We start from the raw sequence: 15164 nt of genomic DNA on the forward strand, positions 1-15164 counted from the left end.
ACATTTGTACGTACCTTATGGCACCTAATAGTTGGAATAGGATCTAACACAGTACTTAAAACCTCCAGATATAATTATGCAATCCACTTAAAGCAGATTTGTTTCCCCCACAGTGCAATACAGCTTTTTTTTAGTAACATTTCTTTGGTTTGAATTTGATAATGTTGGTTGATCCAAAATGTGGAGAGCATAAATATGATCTATAATGAGATCTCAAATGATAATACAAGAATTTGTTCCAGATTAAACTATACTTTAAGAAAAAAGTGTCTGAAAAACCTTATAATTTTTTTGCCTAAAATGGATTTTTAGGAAATAAATTAGATCAGTGATATTGTGAGGTATAAAATAAAGTATTAACTCATCAGCTCATGATAACCTTATGCGCTATATGTTTAGCCAAGAAAGGTTTTTGTTTGTTGAGTTATATTCCTTCTTTAAACTCAGCTTGTCTGAAAAAAGGATTACATTTTATAGCTTCAGCTAGTATTCCTAATTCTGGCAGTACTTTCAGCCTGGTCCTTTTCCATTGTACTATAGTACTTTTGAAAAATTGGCTCTTATACCTGCATAAGCAAAAGGGTATTCAAAGCTCACTTATATCACAGGCTCTGCTTTTTCCCTCTTCCTTCTGAGAAATGTTGGGGCCACTCATGTGCTCAAGATTCTTATTGAGCTTAAGACTGGAAAAGATTCACAGGCCCTTCTCACACCTTATGCTGCGAGCTGCACAAATGTTGGTCGGTGTTACTGCTAACTTGGACTTTGGAGCAGTCACACCCTTAGTCTAAAAACCTTCTGACTGTCCCCCACCTGCACAGCTGTGATTTACCAGCAGAGGCCTGGTGAGCAGGGGAAGGACTAGGAGCTGGAGCGGTGAGTTGCTACTAGAGGGCTGGTGAGCCAGGATAGGCTTTTATCCCTGCTGTACCTGTGAGGGTGAGAGATCCTAGGATACTGGAGGACTTCAACATGGGCAACACACCTTAATGGAAAAGGAGCTGGGTAGTGTGGATCAGAAATAATTCTGTCCTGGAGTGGCATAACTTTGGACCTCATAACAAGTGCTTAAAACCACTTTAAGGTGTTAATGTGTGGATAATCCAGGGGTTAAGAGCTCCAGGAGGTGCCCAAAAAGTACTGTGTAACACACTTAGATGCAAGCTACTCTACATCAAAAGGCAGAGTTAGTCAGAGAAGTACACATATTTGCAATCTGAATATCAAAAAGCAATACACATGAAGTCCTCTTTATTTGGGCCCTTTGTGACTGGCCTATCATCCTGAGATATCACTTGTCCAAATTAATCTGGTTTGAATTTAGAGTTTGTAGCAAACTGAGTTGAATTTGATATGATTTGGAAGTATTGTCTCTGTTACTTTGCACAGTTGCATCACCAAGGTTTCTCAGCTTCTTGAGTACTCTACAGGGTATATTCAAAAGCTCCTTAAAGATAAGAGAGCTGAAGGGATTCCTGAGCAGTCAGACACTGTGGTTATACTGAGCAAAACAAGTGGCTTAAGCCAAATGAAAGGGATCAAACTGTGTTGTTCTGGCTCTGGCCAACAAGGATTGAAACAATAATCTAATCCTCAGTGACTGAGCCAGAGCTATATTCACTGTAGCTTAGGCCAAGTGAAGCACTGGATCAAAGCCCTGTATTTGCATTACCAAGGAAATCTGATTTACTTTTTGTAGCACAAATCCCAGTGTTTATGTTGTTTTTCTTCTTTTCTCAGCTCACACTGCGAGATCCTAAGAATCTTGTCCCTGTTACAATTATCAAGCAAGGTAATTTGTTCATTTTTTCATGTTTGATATTTGTGTTCTCGACAAGGAAAACAAATGGCTGTTAAAGGGAATGAAAAAACAGGGCACATTAACAATGTGCCTGGTCTGCCTGGTGAAACTTTCCTTCAAACCCAAATGAGTTGAGCCTCAGAAACTGTGACTTTTTTTTTAGGAAAAAGTAATTAAACTATTCTCTCTCTCTATTTTTAAATGGAGATTTTACACTGCAATAAACAAATGACTTCCTTCATTGAGTAGTAACCCCTTGTAGTTTCTACTCGCATTCCAGTTTCTACTAGCATCCCCCAACTGCTTAAGGTTACCAGCTAACCTGTGATAATCTAGTTTTGTCCCACCAAGTAGCCAGAGGTGAAAAAGAAACACCATGCATCTCAGGTTAAATCTGCACTATACAGTGAGATATTTGCTTTAGGGAATGACAGATTTACAGCATCTTCATAAAGTTCCAGTTATACTTCAGTACCAAGTTTTACATCTTCTCCATTTTCTGCTTTCCATTCATATTAGGACTATTCAGGTTCTTTTCCTTTTCTTTACATGGGCATCTTTCCTTTGTGTTTACAAAGTGATAGTACTTAAGGGTATATTTTGCTGAATGTTCATTTAATATCTTAAACTACAGGCTTTGTTGAGGTAGATATCATCTTTTTACTCCATCTGAAGTAGAAAGTCCCATCCCTTCTTCCATCCAACATGCCTATTTTTTGCTACTATGCATACAGTGTACCAGTGGCCAGTAGCATAATAATGAGTGGGTGAGCAGGGTACCAGCCACAGGTGCTGCCTAAGGCAGGGTACTGGAATGGAGTTATGAGAGTGCCTCTCCCCACTATCCCCCACCTTCTCCTACCCACCGTCACCCTGCACCTTCTCTACAGTGGCTCCAGATGTGGGAAAGGCAGAGCATAGTGCAGCACACAATGCAGGAGCAGTGTGTGAACATCTGCTGCTGTGGGGAGATGTCATCTCCTTTTCAGCTGTCCCAGATTGGAGTTTTAAATGGTTGTTCAACACATGTGACATCTTCCCCACCATCTGCTGCTCCATGCACTGTCATCAATCAGGATGCAGAACTAGCCAGTTACTACTCTACTTCTGGTAGATAAAGTGGCTCTCACAAGGCTAAATCCAGACCCTGTTTTTTCTTTAATGTAGCCTGCTGCCCTATCCTACTGAATATAAAGGCGTAGCAAACAACTTCCTACACTGATCTGAATAGCCTTTAGTTGGGAAGATTTCATATTAGTCTCTGCAGTCTTTGCAGGATGTAAGTTTTTTAATCTGCAACTTAGCTGCCATCTTGAAGCTCCTGAAATGATGTTGTATGGCCTATAGGAAAAGTTTATGCTTCTTGTATTCTCTTTCCTTTCATGGTTCTCTAACAATAGCCACAGTCGACATTTTGTGCCCACCCATATGTGTTATTTGACCATTGCCTGATCAAGATATAGGTTGTGTGAAGGGAAAACGAGGGGCATGTGTGCACAACACTTTAAAGCCGGCTAAATGCTTTTGCACCACTTTAATGGTGTTGGTGTCTGTACACCTCTATGGTGTATTGCACATTAATTCCAGCTACTGTAGGAAATTCAATGGTGAAATGTGCTTTAAATGACTTTGGGTGCAGCAAACTAAAACTTCTCCAAGGAGTTTTAGTTTGCTGCTTCTACAGCTGCAGAGCAAAGCACTGGACTCTGTGCAGCTCCGTGGCTCTGCAGGAAGCCCTGCAGGCAGCTTAGCAGCATCCCGTGAAGGCAAGCTTTTCCCAATAAAAGCAGTAAGCCTAAATTTTTTCTTTCTTTCTTTCCCCTGGAGCCTACCTGAGCTGAGCAGGGGCTTGGTGCTTCCCTCTGTGGCTGCGGTGCCCCCTGGGACTGCCTAAGTTGGGTGCCTGTGGGCAAGTGCTGCTGGGGGGAGGCACTGCTGCCACAGAGGGAAGCACCAGCTCACCCCCTGCAGCCCAGGGACTGCTTTACCTGCTGGAAGCTTGCCTTCCCCTCCCCGCTGCCAGAGAGGCAGGTAAGTTGGGTGTGTGCACGACACAGGCATTTAATGGGCCCTAAATTGAAGTGGTGTTTTTTAAAACCCACCACTTCAATTTAGGGCCCCTGTTTCATCTACACATGCCCATAGAGGCCAAGGGCAGCATTTACAGACCCTGAGCCATGGGAAAACAACCAAGGCTGAATCACTGTTGATATTATGTTTCTGTGTTATGAAGAAGCTTGACTTTCTCCAGTCCCCATTCAGTCTTGACATGCAATCCCAGACACAATTATAGCAGTTTTCAGACTTTCAGCTGACTTTTATCCTTCTGTAGCTGCAAGAATAATTCTTTGACCAACAGTTCACTAAACACGATTATCATTCCAGATGTTCAAGATGTTGCCTCATCTCCTCATATCTCTCTCTGTGGGGTAGGGTTCATTAAAAAAGATACAGTTATTTATAGCTGTTTTCAGGCCAAAACTAAGGCGTGTGGAAGGATAGTACCGTATTTACTCAAATATAAGATGACCCTGAATTTAAGATAAGCCCCCAGTAATTAGATTCTATACATGGAAATTTTGTAAACTTGTTACAGTTTTCCATGAATAGAATCTAATTATTGGGGCATCATCTTTAATTCATCCCCCCAACCCCACTACTGGAGGATGGCAGGCAGTCAGGGGGCAGATGGTATGGGGCGGTCAAGCAGCTTGCTCCCTGCTTGTACCTGCCGCCCCCCCGCCACCTGTGCCCCCTGCATGCCTCCCCCCACAGCCTCAGACACCCCCCCCATGCCCTGCACCTCTACTTCCCCATCTGTTCCTCCCCTTTGATGGATAGAAAATAGTATTTAGAGGTTTGCTTTTGGGAATTGGCTTGTAGGTAAAGTAGATATTATATTAGAACAAAGGTCCAGGGGAATGGCAGGATTAGCTGATTTCTAAAAGCCTGTTTTTACAAAGTTTCTTTCAAGGCCCCCTGTGTCTGAGGCAAGCAGACACACAGGTTGAGAAGTTGAAGGCATGTACTACACTGTTTCATAACATGACCAATGTACCCAAACAGAAATAAGGGACTCTGCAGGTCACAATGCCAGTCTTTGGAGCCCTTGGAATTTCTGATTTTGGTAAATAGACCAAATTAGGAGGACACCAGAAAGAACCAAAGTAAGATATGTGCATATGATAGGTTCATGAAACAAAGGAATATGCTGACAGGACAGAATGTGGACAGTATGACAACCACAGGGAGACCAATCAGTGATGCCCAGAGGTGAAGAGTAATCAGAGGAGGAGAAAGACTACAAAAGGAGGGATTTCAGATCAGCAAAGGGTCCCTCAGGGGGGAACCCAAGGCCATCATGGACAGAGGGCACACCACCAGCCTGTCTCACCCACCCCAGTGGAGGGGAGGTGGGCCTCATCCTTCAACCTCCAGGCTGCTGACATTTAACATTCAAGAGAGAACCTCAGAGTGAAGCTTGCATTCTGGCTAGATGTATCTTGGCTCTGTGAACCCAGGGACTGGTAGATATATAATCACTTGAATTATTTTTATCTGCTATCACTATATATCAATACAATTTGTGTATTATTGAATGGAAAGGTCATGGTTGGCCTAAGGGTTTTGGGTCCACCCACAACAAGGTATCTGGGTCATACATCCAGTGCCAACACCCTCCAGTCATTGTTTCCTCCCTGCCACATGCCTACCCTGTGCTCCAGCCTCAATTTCCACCTCTCCATGCTGGTAGGCTCCATCTATCTTGCAGTCTCAGGCACTGAGCCCCGTTCCCACAGCAGCTGTGCCTGAGGATGTATCATGGATGGAGCCTGGGGGAAGAAAGCAAGAAAGCAAAGGTACAGGGTGGGGAAGAAACAGGGGCAGGTGGGAGAGCAGAGGCTGTGGGGAGGGAAGAGGGAGATGGCAGGGTTCAGAAGCAGCGAAGGTGGAGGGTAGGCAGCGGCTGCAGCTGCGGCTGTTGATATGACTACTGTCGCAACCCCAGGTAGGGGGTAGAGCCTGAGCCACAGCAGCCACCTTCCTCCCCCAGCCACTCTTGTACATGACGCTAAAACCAAGAGCATTTCCCCCCACATTAAATGAAGGGGAACCTAATCTTAGAATTTAGTAATTATGGTATTAAGGACAGGGAAGAATGGAAGTGGCAAATGGAAGTCTGTTTAGTAGTGTCAAACTTCTGTCTGTGTAAACATCAGTGAAAGATCTCAGTAGAAAGCGATAACCAAGCGCTAGGTACAGTCAAAGAGAGAAAAAGCAGATATGGGCTTTTGGAAATGTATTTGAAAAGAAAATTCAGATTTTCTTTTAGGAAATATGGGATATGTATGTTCTATCTCCTTTACCACATTTTTTCAAAATATAATTATTGTGTAGTTGACTTTATTTGTATGATTTTGATATTGTGGTGATTACAATTAGATGCAGCAGCTTGTGTTACCTAGTGCTTCTTTGTTGATAAGACCTTCTTGTGATAAAAATCATATGTAACTTGATCTCCTGGGAAAGTCCTCTCTGTCTTCAGAAACCTGGAGAAAGAGTGCTCTTTGAAAAATTCACTTCCAAGGTTTTCAAGGAAAAATGGACCATGCCATTTTAGAAGTGTTGTGTAAGCAGTGCTTCACTAATTCTTCTATTGTGTTGGGACTCTTGATTGGTTACAGCTCTTTACATAGAAGAATTTAGATTTGGCAGTATTTGAGAAACTTTGGAGATGAAGCCATATGGTGTTTTCTTCCTTGTAATAGGGAAAATGTTTATTTGTCTTGGAGGAGCAATACATCTGACTAGGTAGAGATGTGCTTTCACACATCTTTCTTCATCTCTCTTGTGAATCCACTACTGTGGACTTCTGGAGACGACTTGGATTAGAAATCTAATGGTGGAACATTCAGAAAAGAAATTTTGGCTACTTTATCTTGAAATTGGGATATTTTGAAACCTCCCAAAATTATTTAAAATAGTACTTCACTGCTATTTCAGAGCATTTTAGCAACCTGCTTTTTACCTGTGGTCTCTTGTGGGGTGATTTTCGTTTGTTTTTTATCAGGTGCTTGGTGGCTGTTGTATGTTAGAAGTGCAGAAGACAACAGTTTTAGGACTTCTTTGATAAATGGCTGTTTTTGAAACTAAGGCAGTGAATCCTGATTCAGGAATCCCCTCCCAGCCCCCTGATCCTTTGGAAAATATTCAATATCTTGGCTTTTACTGATAAGTAAATCCCCTGTAAGTTGTGTCTCGTGCAACAAATGTGTGATATTGTCTCTTTTTGAACTAATATTCAAACTAGTTCATTTTCTGTAGAGTATATGTTTAACTTCATCTTCAGCATTTTTAATTAGGGAGGATTTAGAAAAAAAAAAGAAATACAAAAACCTTTGGAAGAAGCCATAGGGAACAGATTTCCAATACGTATTCCTGGAAAAAAATAGTTGTTTTCAGGGATGGCTTTTTGTATTTGTTTTCCAGATGTTTAATGTCTCTCATTTTTTATTTCTTAGAAATAAAAATTCCATTCATCCATAAAAGAGCATAGTCTGTGGAGCAGGTGTGATTTACTTCATTAAACCAGCACCATGTGTGAATAGGCTTAAACCAACATGCAGTGCAGCACGTTGGGATTTGAAGCACGTGAGAAACCATCTTTAGGGGATGAGTTCTTGGAAATTAAAAGAGCAAATTTCCATAGAAACAGAAATAGTATTATTATATTAATATTATATAATATTGTTATTATAATATTAATATTATTTAATATGCTGTGAAATTGCCTTTATTTTAAGTCGGGCGTTTCCCAAGCCAAAAGAGTTTTGAACACATACTGATATGTAATGACAATAATAATGCATAAAAACCTCAGCCTTTATTTTGACAAACTAGCTATATGACCCTTATCTTTATTTGTGTTTTCAAACCACTCCATAACAGAGAACCTTATCCTCGGTGAGACTGAATGTCAGACTGAGCTCATTAACTTGTGAATCCTCACTAAATTATTGTGAGCAAAGTCACAGTTATCATCCCCATCTGACAGCAGGATAACTCTTCAGCAGAGATGACAGATGGGAGTTGGTGTCAGAGGATTAAATGTAGTAGCTTGTGACTTAGGTCACAAGAACACATACATGCCCAGGTTTTAGTCCTTCTCCACTTCTCCATATCACACAGTTCTGTGGTTTGTCAACAGGCATTTTCCAGGGGGCTTTGTGCACGATGTAACCTTCTGAGGGTCTCTGAAATTAAAGGCGTAACTGGGAGTTTTGTAAGACTGGGCAGGGCAAGGCTGATGCTGAACAGGGGAGAGACTCCAAAGACTTCTGCTGCAGCACAGTGTCCTCTCATGCTGTGGGCTGCTGCTACCACTACTGATGAATAAGCTTCCCACATGCTGACAGTAAGCTGCCACTGTTATCATCACTGCTTCTGTCATTGTTGCTGCTACTGTCACATGGGCTCCTCACATATGAGTGGTTATTCTTGCACCCTTTTCTGTGCAGGCTCCCTGGGGAGGGTGAGGTGGGGCACCCTTTTGGTGCTTCCTCTAACTTGAGGTCTGGGGCTAGTACTCCAACTGTCCACACCAAGTTATGCTACTGTCAGAAGCAGACCAGCTGGTACACACAATCCATCCAGGATGCATTCCCCTCCAGTGTTGACCAGTGTTGCTCATCAGTGCAGAGATTTATAATTGAAGCACGCTCTGGGTCCCATTTTGCTATAGCATACGTTATCTAGACTGTTTTAATTGCAGATAATTCATAAAGATTTTTTCGAAGATTCATGGATGCTATCATGTTACTTTTAACCTTTTAAGTAAATAATTGCCAAAGAAAATTGAATGTCCTTTAATATTTATGATGTATTCCGTGTGAAACATAAATAGTGGGATTAAAAAAAGATTAGATTCTATACATTACATCTGTAGTTACAACATCCAGGATAAAATTGATAAAACATATCAAACCTAGTGCTTCAGGGCATAAACCAATGACCAAAGGCTCAAGGCTGGAAAGACTTTTTTGTGAAGAAGCAATTTGATATTTAAATATCCCTTATGAGTATTAGTTCCCCTGTCTCTGAAGCATTTTGTTTTGGCCTCTCTTGAACAGGATATAGGACTAGAAGGTTCCTTATTCTCAGGCAGAGAAAATTTTGCTCCTTTAAAATCTGTTTTTTAGCCAAGGTGGTATAAAAATACCTCTTACTATGGCTAAGCAAATACGACAAAACCCTATATCCTTAGACAGCCTTCTTTGGATTAATTCAGTAGGACTATGTTCAGCCCTCTTTTCCATTAATATTTAAAGAAATAATGCTAATCTGAATTAAAGAAGCTTTGAGAACATTCAGACAGACATGCGCTTTTACTTCCTGGCTAAATAGTTGTACATTTCTCTGATAATGCAGTATTATTGCTTCCACAGTCATTCAGAATATCACACAACGGACCTCACCTAAAACGACAGACAGAGACAGATCCTCTCTGCCAATACTAGGTAAATATCAATTTTTTTCCTAATTCTCTGGCATACAGTAAAAGAACTGCATACGTATTTTTCACTTTCTTACCTTTAATTGTTGTCTTTCATATTGATTGGCACCGTGAGTTGGGTTCAGATTTTATTCATTACGTCTCACAGTAAAGTTGGTAAGGAATGATGCAGCCTAAAGAGAGAAAAGGACCTTCCTGAATATTAAAAACAAACAAAATTATTGCTGTCTTATCCAAAAATAGCATTTTCTTACTACAGGGGAAGAGAAAGAGGTTTGGTGCAGAGTTTTTGAGAACATCTGCTGGGTATCATTTGTGCAGCGATCGTTCAGAACTGTTGTATAGCCTTGTACTAATATAGCCAGCTTTTATTAAAGGATATTCTAAACTTCCCCATTCCTCTTTGTGTTGGGCCTCAGTACACTGCCGTTTACCTTTCGCATTCAGTTGTGTGTGTTTTGTGCCCTAGTGTTCACACGCAAGCAAGTGGCAGGAAGCGGGGGATAGAATAAGCATAGTAAGAGGGTACATAGTAAAATTGGGAACCTTTTACCTGATGTATCTTGAGACAAAATTATTCCTGGTATAACGTTATGGAACTCAGAAATGGATTTAACTTGTTGTGCATGGAAAATCTCTGCCTGCATGGTATTTGTCTGGCCTAACTTGCTGTCTGTGAGTTTTACTGCTCTCACTAGACTCAGACAGTTCCTCACTAACCCCACAAAATAAATCTGTGAATACCAGATATGTCCAATTAGAATGCACCTATCGTGATGCTGAATTGATAGGGCCACTACACTTTTCACATATATTTGATTTCCATGGAGAAGGGCACTAAATGAGTAGTGATTAGAAGAGCAGCATTGGACATTGTGATTAATAATTAGGCATTTGGAAACATCTGAATTCTTCTCTCAGATACTTGTACTGCTCTCCCACTGATGAGGTGGAAATTGCCCACCCAGATTACAGATCACCATCTTCTGAGTGAATGGCTCACTTATCTTTGTGTGTAGTGCATCTTATCATTCCAGGTCTCAATGAAAGCCTGAAAAAACTCCCTCCTGCCCTGTCGATAGAGGATATATCTCAAACAGTCGAGAAAAAATTATGTAAGTAGAAATGGCTTTAACTAAGCTGTTATGGTTCTTGAGCATGAGCAATAAAAATATTATCTTGGCATGCAGGGACTGGCAGAGGTGGCATAGAACCTATGGGGGTATGTGGGGCCCAACAGAGGTGACAGGGATAATGGAGGCAGTGCAGGACCCAATCCTGGTGCCTGGGACCCAATCTGATCCACAGACCAGCCCTGCACCACTAATCCAACCTGTGGGCCAAAAGATATAGCACCACTCTGAGAGAGACCACATCGGCTTTAGTGGTTTGTTTTATTTTGAGCATTTGTTTTGAACTGTTTTGGTTGACAAATTGTTTCCAATTGGAAGAGGCTTTTTGTAGGCACCCACTTATTTAAAAACTCTCATAAGCATTTCACTAGCTTCAGATTTTTTTTTCTGTAGAAAATGCAACTTGGAGCACCAGGGACAAAGGCTGTATTTATGTTGTTTGTGTATTAACATCTTATTTCCAATAGGCTTGGGTTTTTTATTTTTATATTCTCCATCTTTATTAATGCATATTTTTAAAATGTAATTCATTTTATCAGTCTATTTATTATGCCATACTGGTTAGTCACAGTTGTGTAGTTCTGTTACCTTCTGTGGGGTCTCCATTATTTATACAAATTGCATCCCAGAAAATAGAAAATGCTTGTTCATTATCCATAATAAATGCATACTGAAACCAAGTTAAAACACCCTCTCAGTGCAACTCACCTCATTATGTACCTCAAAACTGAAGGGGCAAAATGTAGGTGAGAGAATGCACTAATGCTTTTGTCTGAGATTGCTAACTCAGGTGCTTGTTGTGAGCACTGGTTTTCTGGCATGCACACTTTTTATTTCAAAGGTGCAGTGAGGTCACCAACTCATATCAGAAAGGCCACTTGCTTTTGATTTTGTTAGCATTAATGCTAATTTTGATCTGGTGATATAAAGATGAAGATTATCTTCTCTTATGAGCCATTTCATTCATTTACCTATTGTTCCATTGCTGGCCTTCACAATTTCTCAGAGTGAGTCCACTATGCAGTAAGAAAACAGAGGTGCAGTGTCTTCTCCTTTGATTCTTCAGAATCAAAGACTAGTAGGGTTGAAAGGAACCTCAGGATGTCATCTAATCCAACCTCCTGCTCAAGGCAGGATAATACTGTGCTTATTTTAGGATTTGGCTATTCAGTGGGATAACCTAAAATTGTTTTTGAATGAAGCAGTGCGTGGAATACCAAAAGGAAATGTCTGATGCCATTGGCAAGACGAATACTATTATCTTCAGCTGTGACATAAAATAAATGATCCATATAGCTAAAGAGAAGGATTGAATCATACTCTGGAGTTAAACAGAATACAGAGGGTTATTTTTTGTATCACATGCATGGCATTCATTTCCCCACTCATTGTCTTATTGCTTCATAGCTAAATAGATAGTATTTATCTATTTATAAGTATATTTGTTTATACTATCATGATTATAATAATCCATGATATATTGCATTCTGCAGTTAGCAAAATAAAATACCATTAACATCAGTAAAATTAAAAAATCACTTTGACTAGTCACTTACTTTTTTCAGTACATATTATGCAACGAAAAGGAAATAATTTTTTGTTTTTAGAATGCAAGACTCAGGATCATTTCACAGTCCTTTACCCCTAAAAGTTTGCTTACCCTGCAAGACAGGAATGCCTTTCCATTCAGAGACAGGCAGTAAAATTCACCCTAGAGAGCATTCAGAATTTTTAGGTGCTAGGACTTCTGTATCCAACAGGCAGTCTGGATCCCTTTAAAATGAGATATGGACATACAGCTTTAGGGACAGATCCAAATGGAATGCAGTGGCATTGTTGCACCTCCCTTTTAGACCACCTAACGAAAGTAGCTGCTGGAGACAAAGTTTAAAGTCCTCAAATCAAGTAAAACTTCTGCCCCCCTCCCCCCTGACTCTTCCCCTCCATGCTCAGTGACATGTCTCCCACTTTTCCCCACCTGCCACTGCCATTATCTCTACTTTTCTTGGCTAACCCAAGGGTTGGGGGAGCTTTTTGAACTGTTCCAGCCCCATTCCAGCTGGGCTGCATGGGGAGACTCAACCTGGAACAGTGGTACCAACAGCAACAGGTGGGTTCCTCCTCCCTCTCCAGTCCCCCTGGGGCTAGGGATAGACATTACGCATAAACCAGTGTAAGTGATCAGAAACTAGTTTAAGCATGTAACAGAACAGATGTTCAGTGGACATAAAACATGAAAATGGCTGAACCCAGTTTGAGATAAACCTGGCTGAATCTAGTATCAGACTAAACTGATTTGGGTCAAACCGGTTTATGTCATGTGAGTCCCAGACTACTCGCTGGTTTAAGACTCCCCAGCATCCTGGCATGCTCTCTGGGTGGGGCTCTCTGCTTCTCAGCAGGGCTGGCCCCTGTGCTCTGCTCCAGAACAGACTGTGGGCTGCTTCCCCCCCATCCCCCTCATCACTCCCTGCTAAGCAGGAATTCCCATCTTCCCTCTGCCTTGATGATACATGCTGGCTATGGTCTTTGCTAAGTCAACAGGTAGAATCAACAGGCAGAATCAACAAATAGTTGGTAATGTCCTTGTGGCCATGCACTTTAAGGGCTGAGAGCAACCAGCCAGGTGCAGGCCAGGTCTGATGAGCCATTTTAAGGCTAGGCCCACAGGGCAGCAGCAGCAGTGTGCTCCTGGCAGCCAGCAGAGGCTGCTTGGAACATCTTGGAGGTATGGGCAGGAGCTATGGGGATGGCAAGAGGCTTCTGGTCCTGGACATGACTTGAAACTGCACCCTGCTGGGGAAGGGTGGCCTGGCAAGGCTGTCTGTGGTGGGACACCCCGCAAACCCCCAAGAAATTCCAGGCCAGTTACCTCCCCGGTGAAAGGTGGGTAGGGGTGACTTAACCCCAGGCCCCACTCTTCAGTGGGTAATCATCAGCATGTGAGGGAGTGGCCCTAGTGAGAGGACAGAGAGATGGGCCAGGCACACCTAGCAAGAGGCGCCTGAGCCCTGTAGGGGTATAGGACCCCAAATTCTCCAAGGTGGGGGTAGTGTTGTATTGGAGGCCCACACAGAGTAGGGTGCACAGTGGCGCCTCAAGGACATTGTGTTTGGGGATGTTGAGTTGGGTCTGCATGAGCGGGCTTGAAGAGCTACACTGGGGGTGTGTAGAGTAGGGTTGCCCTGGGCTACTTGAAGGATTGCACATGAACCAACCCCCACAAGATTGAGATAGGAAGGACTTTTCCCCAGTGAAGAGCTAGGGGCAGAGTCAGCCCAGGGTTTGGCGCAAGGACAGGTTCATGTAGAGTAGGGGAACTTGAGTGAACCAAAGGTGTTGTGCGTGCTGTGTCAGAGAGTGAGTAGGCAAGCCTGCCAGCCAAAGGGTCACTCAAGGGAGCAGGGCAGTAGAGAGTGGCCCAGTGATGAGCAGAACGCAAGAGGCTCCTGTCAGATGGGGCAGAGTGAGTATGACTATGACAGAAGCTCAACAATGGATTGAGTTTGGCCAGCCTGAACCCGGGGTACAATAATAATATTCTGGATGCCATCTATGAGGCATGGGCCATGGTGTAGGAGAGGTTCGGAGCTGTGGATAGCACCCCCTGGCATCAGGGCAGTGAATGGGTAGCCTCCTGCTTAATGTGACATGATAACATTCAAGTCATGCCAGGCGAGTCAGGGCAGACTGCCCTAGGCAGGTGGATGGGCTAACTCATGATCTACCCCTGGGAATGCCCCCTGTCACAGTCCCTCTGTTGTTTTCTTCATGGAATGATAAACACCGAGTTAGGGGTGATAAACACCTTCTTGAGCACCATGACATTGCATCCAACACTTCACTGACAGTTACTTCCACACCAGAGTTTACCAGGGTTGATGTTTTTAGCTAGAGCTAAAAACCATCTGCAGGGCTGTGAAATAAGAGCTAAATTATTTGAGTAGCTGACTGATAGTAAAAATGCCGAAAAAAGGATAACTTGATTAGGGGAACATTAAATCCATTAAAAAGGAGAGAGAGTAGTTAACACCTGTGGAGTGAAGAGAGATTAGCAGGGATCAGGTAGATTATAAACAACCATGAGGTTAATTCACTCCCTCACTTGTTCCAGAATAAAAATGCTGCTACCACTGCCAGGCAATTTGTTTTAAACTTTGAGTGGAATAATAATCAAAGGGGGATGTGACCACACCACTGAACCCCTCTTAGATTTACTCTTGTGTGCTACCATTTTAGCTGAGCATTAAAACAAGCTTTGAAATGAAAGTGAAATGTCATTGTCATAAAGATTAAATTTATACAAGTATTATTTCAAGGAGAATAAATAATTCATTAGAATGAAGGCTCCTTTGGCTTGTATACAGTTTTGGGAAATTTATCTAACTCTTCTGCAAAACTTGTGGAATTATGTCCTGTCTGTTGAACCTTGCAAGGACTAACTCCCAGTTTAGGTTGTAAAACTGATTATTCTCAAGTTGTTTTTAAAAATGCCTGAACTGAGGAGTTTAAAAATAATTATTAGCAGCCAGAAAGCAGTTTATTTAAAATCTGTAGTTATCCTTGCTTTTTTTTTAAATATAAAGCCCAAAGGCAGTCTCTCATAAATATTTATAACATCAGTTTCCCAGGGGCATAAATGTGATGTGTCACGCTGAAACTGAATTGAGACTCACGGGACCATGTGGCCATGTGAGATGATTACATGTCCAATCTT

General features: G+C 42.0%; 1 protein-coding gene across 18 annotated transcripts in view; it reads left to right on the forward strand.

Moving 5' to 3' along the window:
- Positions 1-15164, forward strand: part of ABI3BP (ABI family member 3 binding protein) — a 283667-nt gene that overhangs the window by 105247 nt on the left and 163256 nt on the right. For 17 of the 18 annotated variants that reach the window (XM_090058607.1, XM_090058684.1, XM_090058655.1 and 14 more), the window contains exons 7-9: positions 1741-1792; positions 9247-9318; positions 10334-10429. In XM_090058607.1, the coding sequence (XP_089914733.1) occupies positions 1741-1792; positions 9247-9318; positions 10334-10429 (220 nt within the window). The remainder of the gene's footprint in view (positions 1-1740; positions 1793-9246; positions 9319-10333; positions 10430-15164) is intronic. The other variant, XM_090058626.1, reaches the window with a different exon arrangement.

This window comes from Crocodylus siamensis, chromosome 1 (genome assembly GCF_052110815.1).
Source record: "Crocodylus siamensis isolate JL-2025a chromosome 1, ASM5211081v1, whole genome shotgun sequence".
NCBI lineage: Eukaryota > Metazoa > Chordata > Crocodylia > Crocodylidae > Crocodylus > Crocodylus siamensis.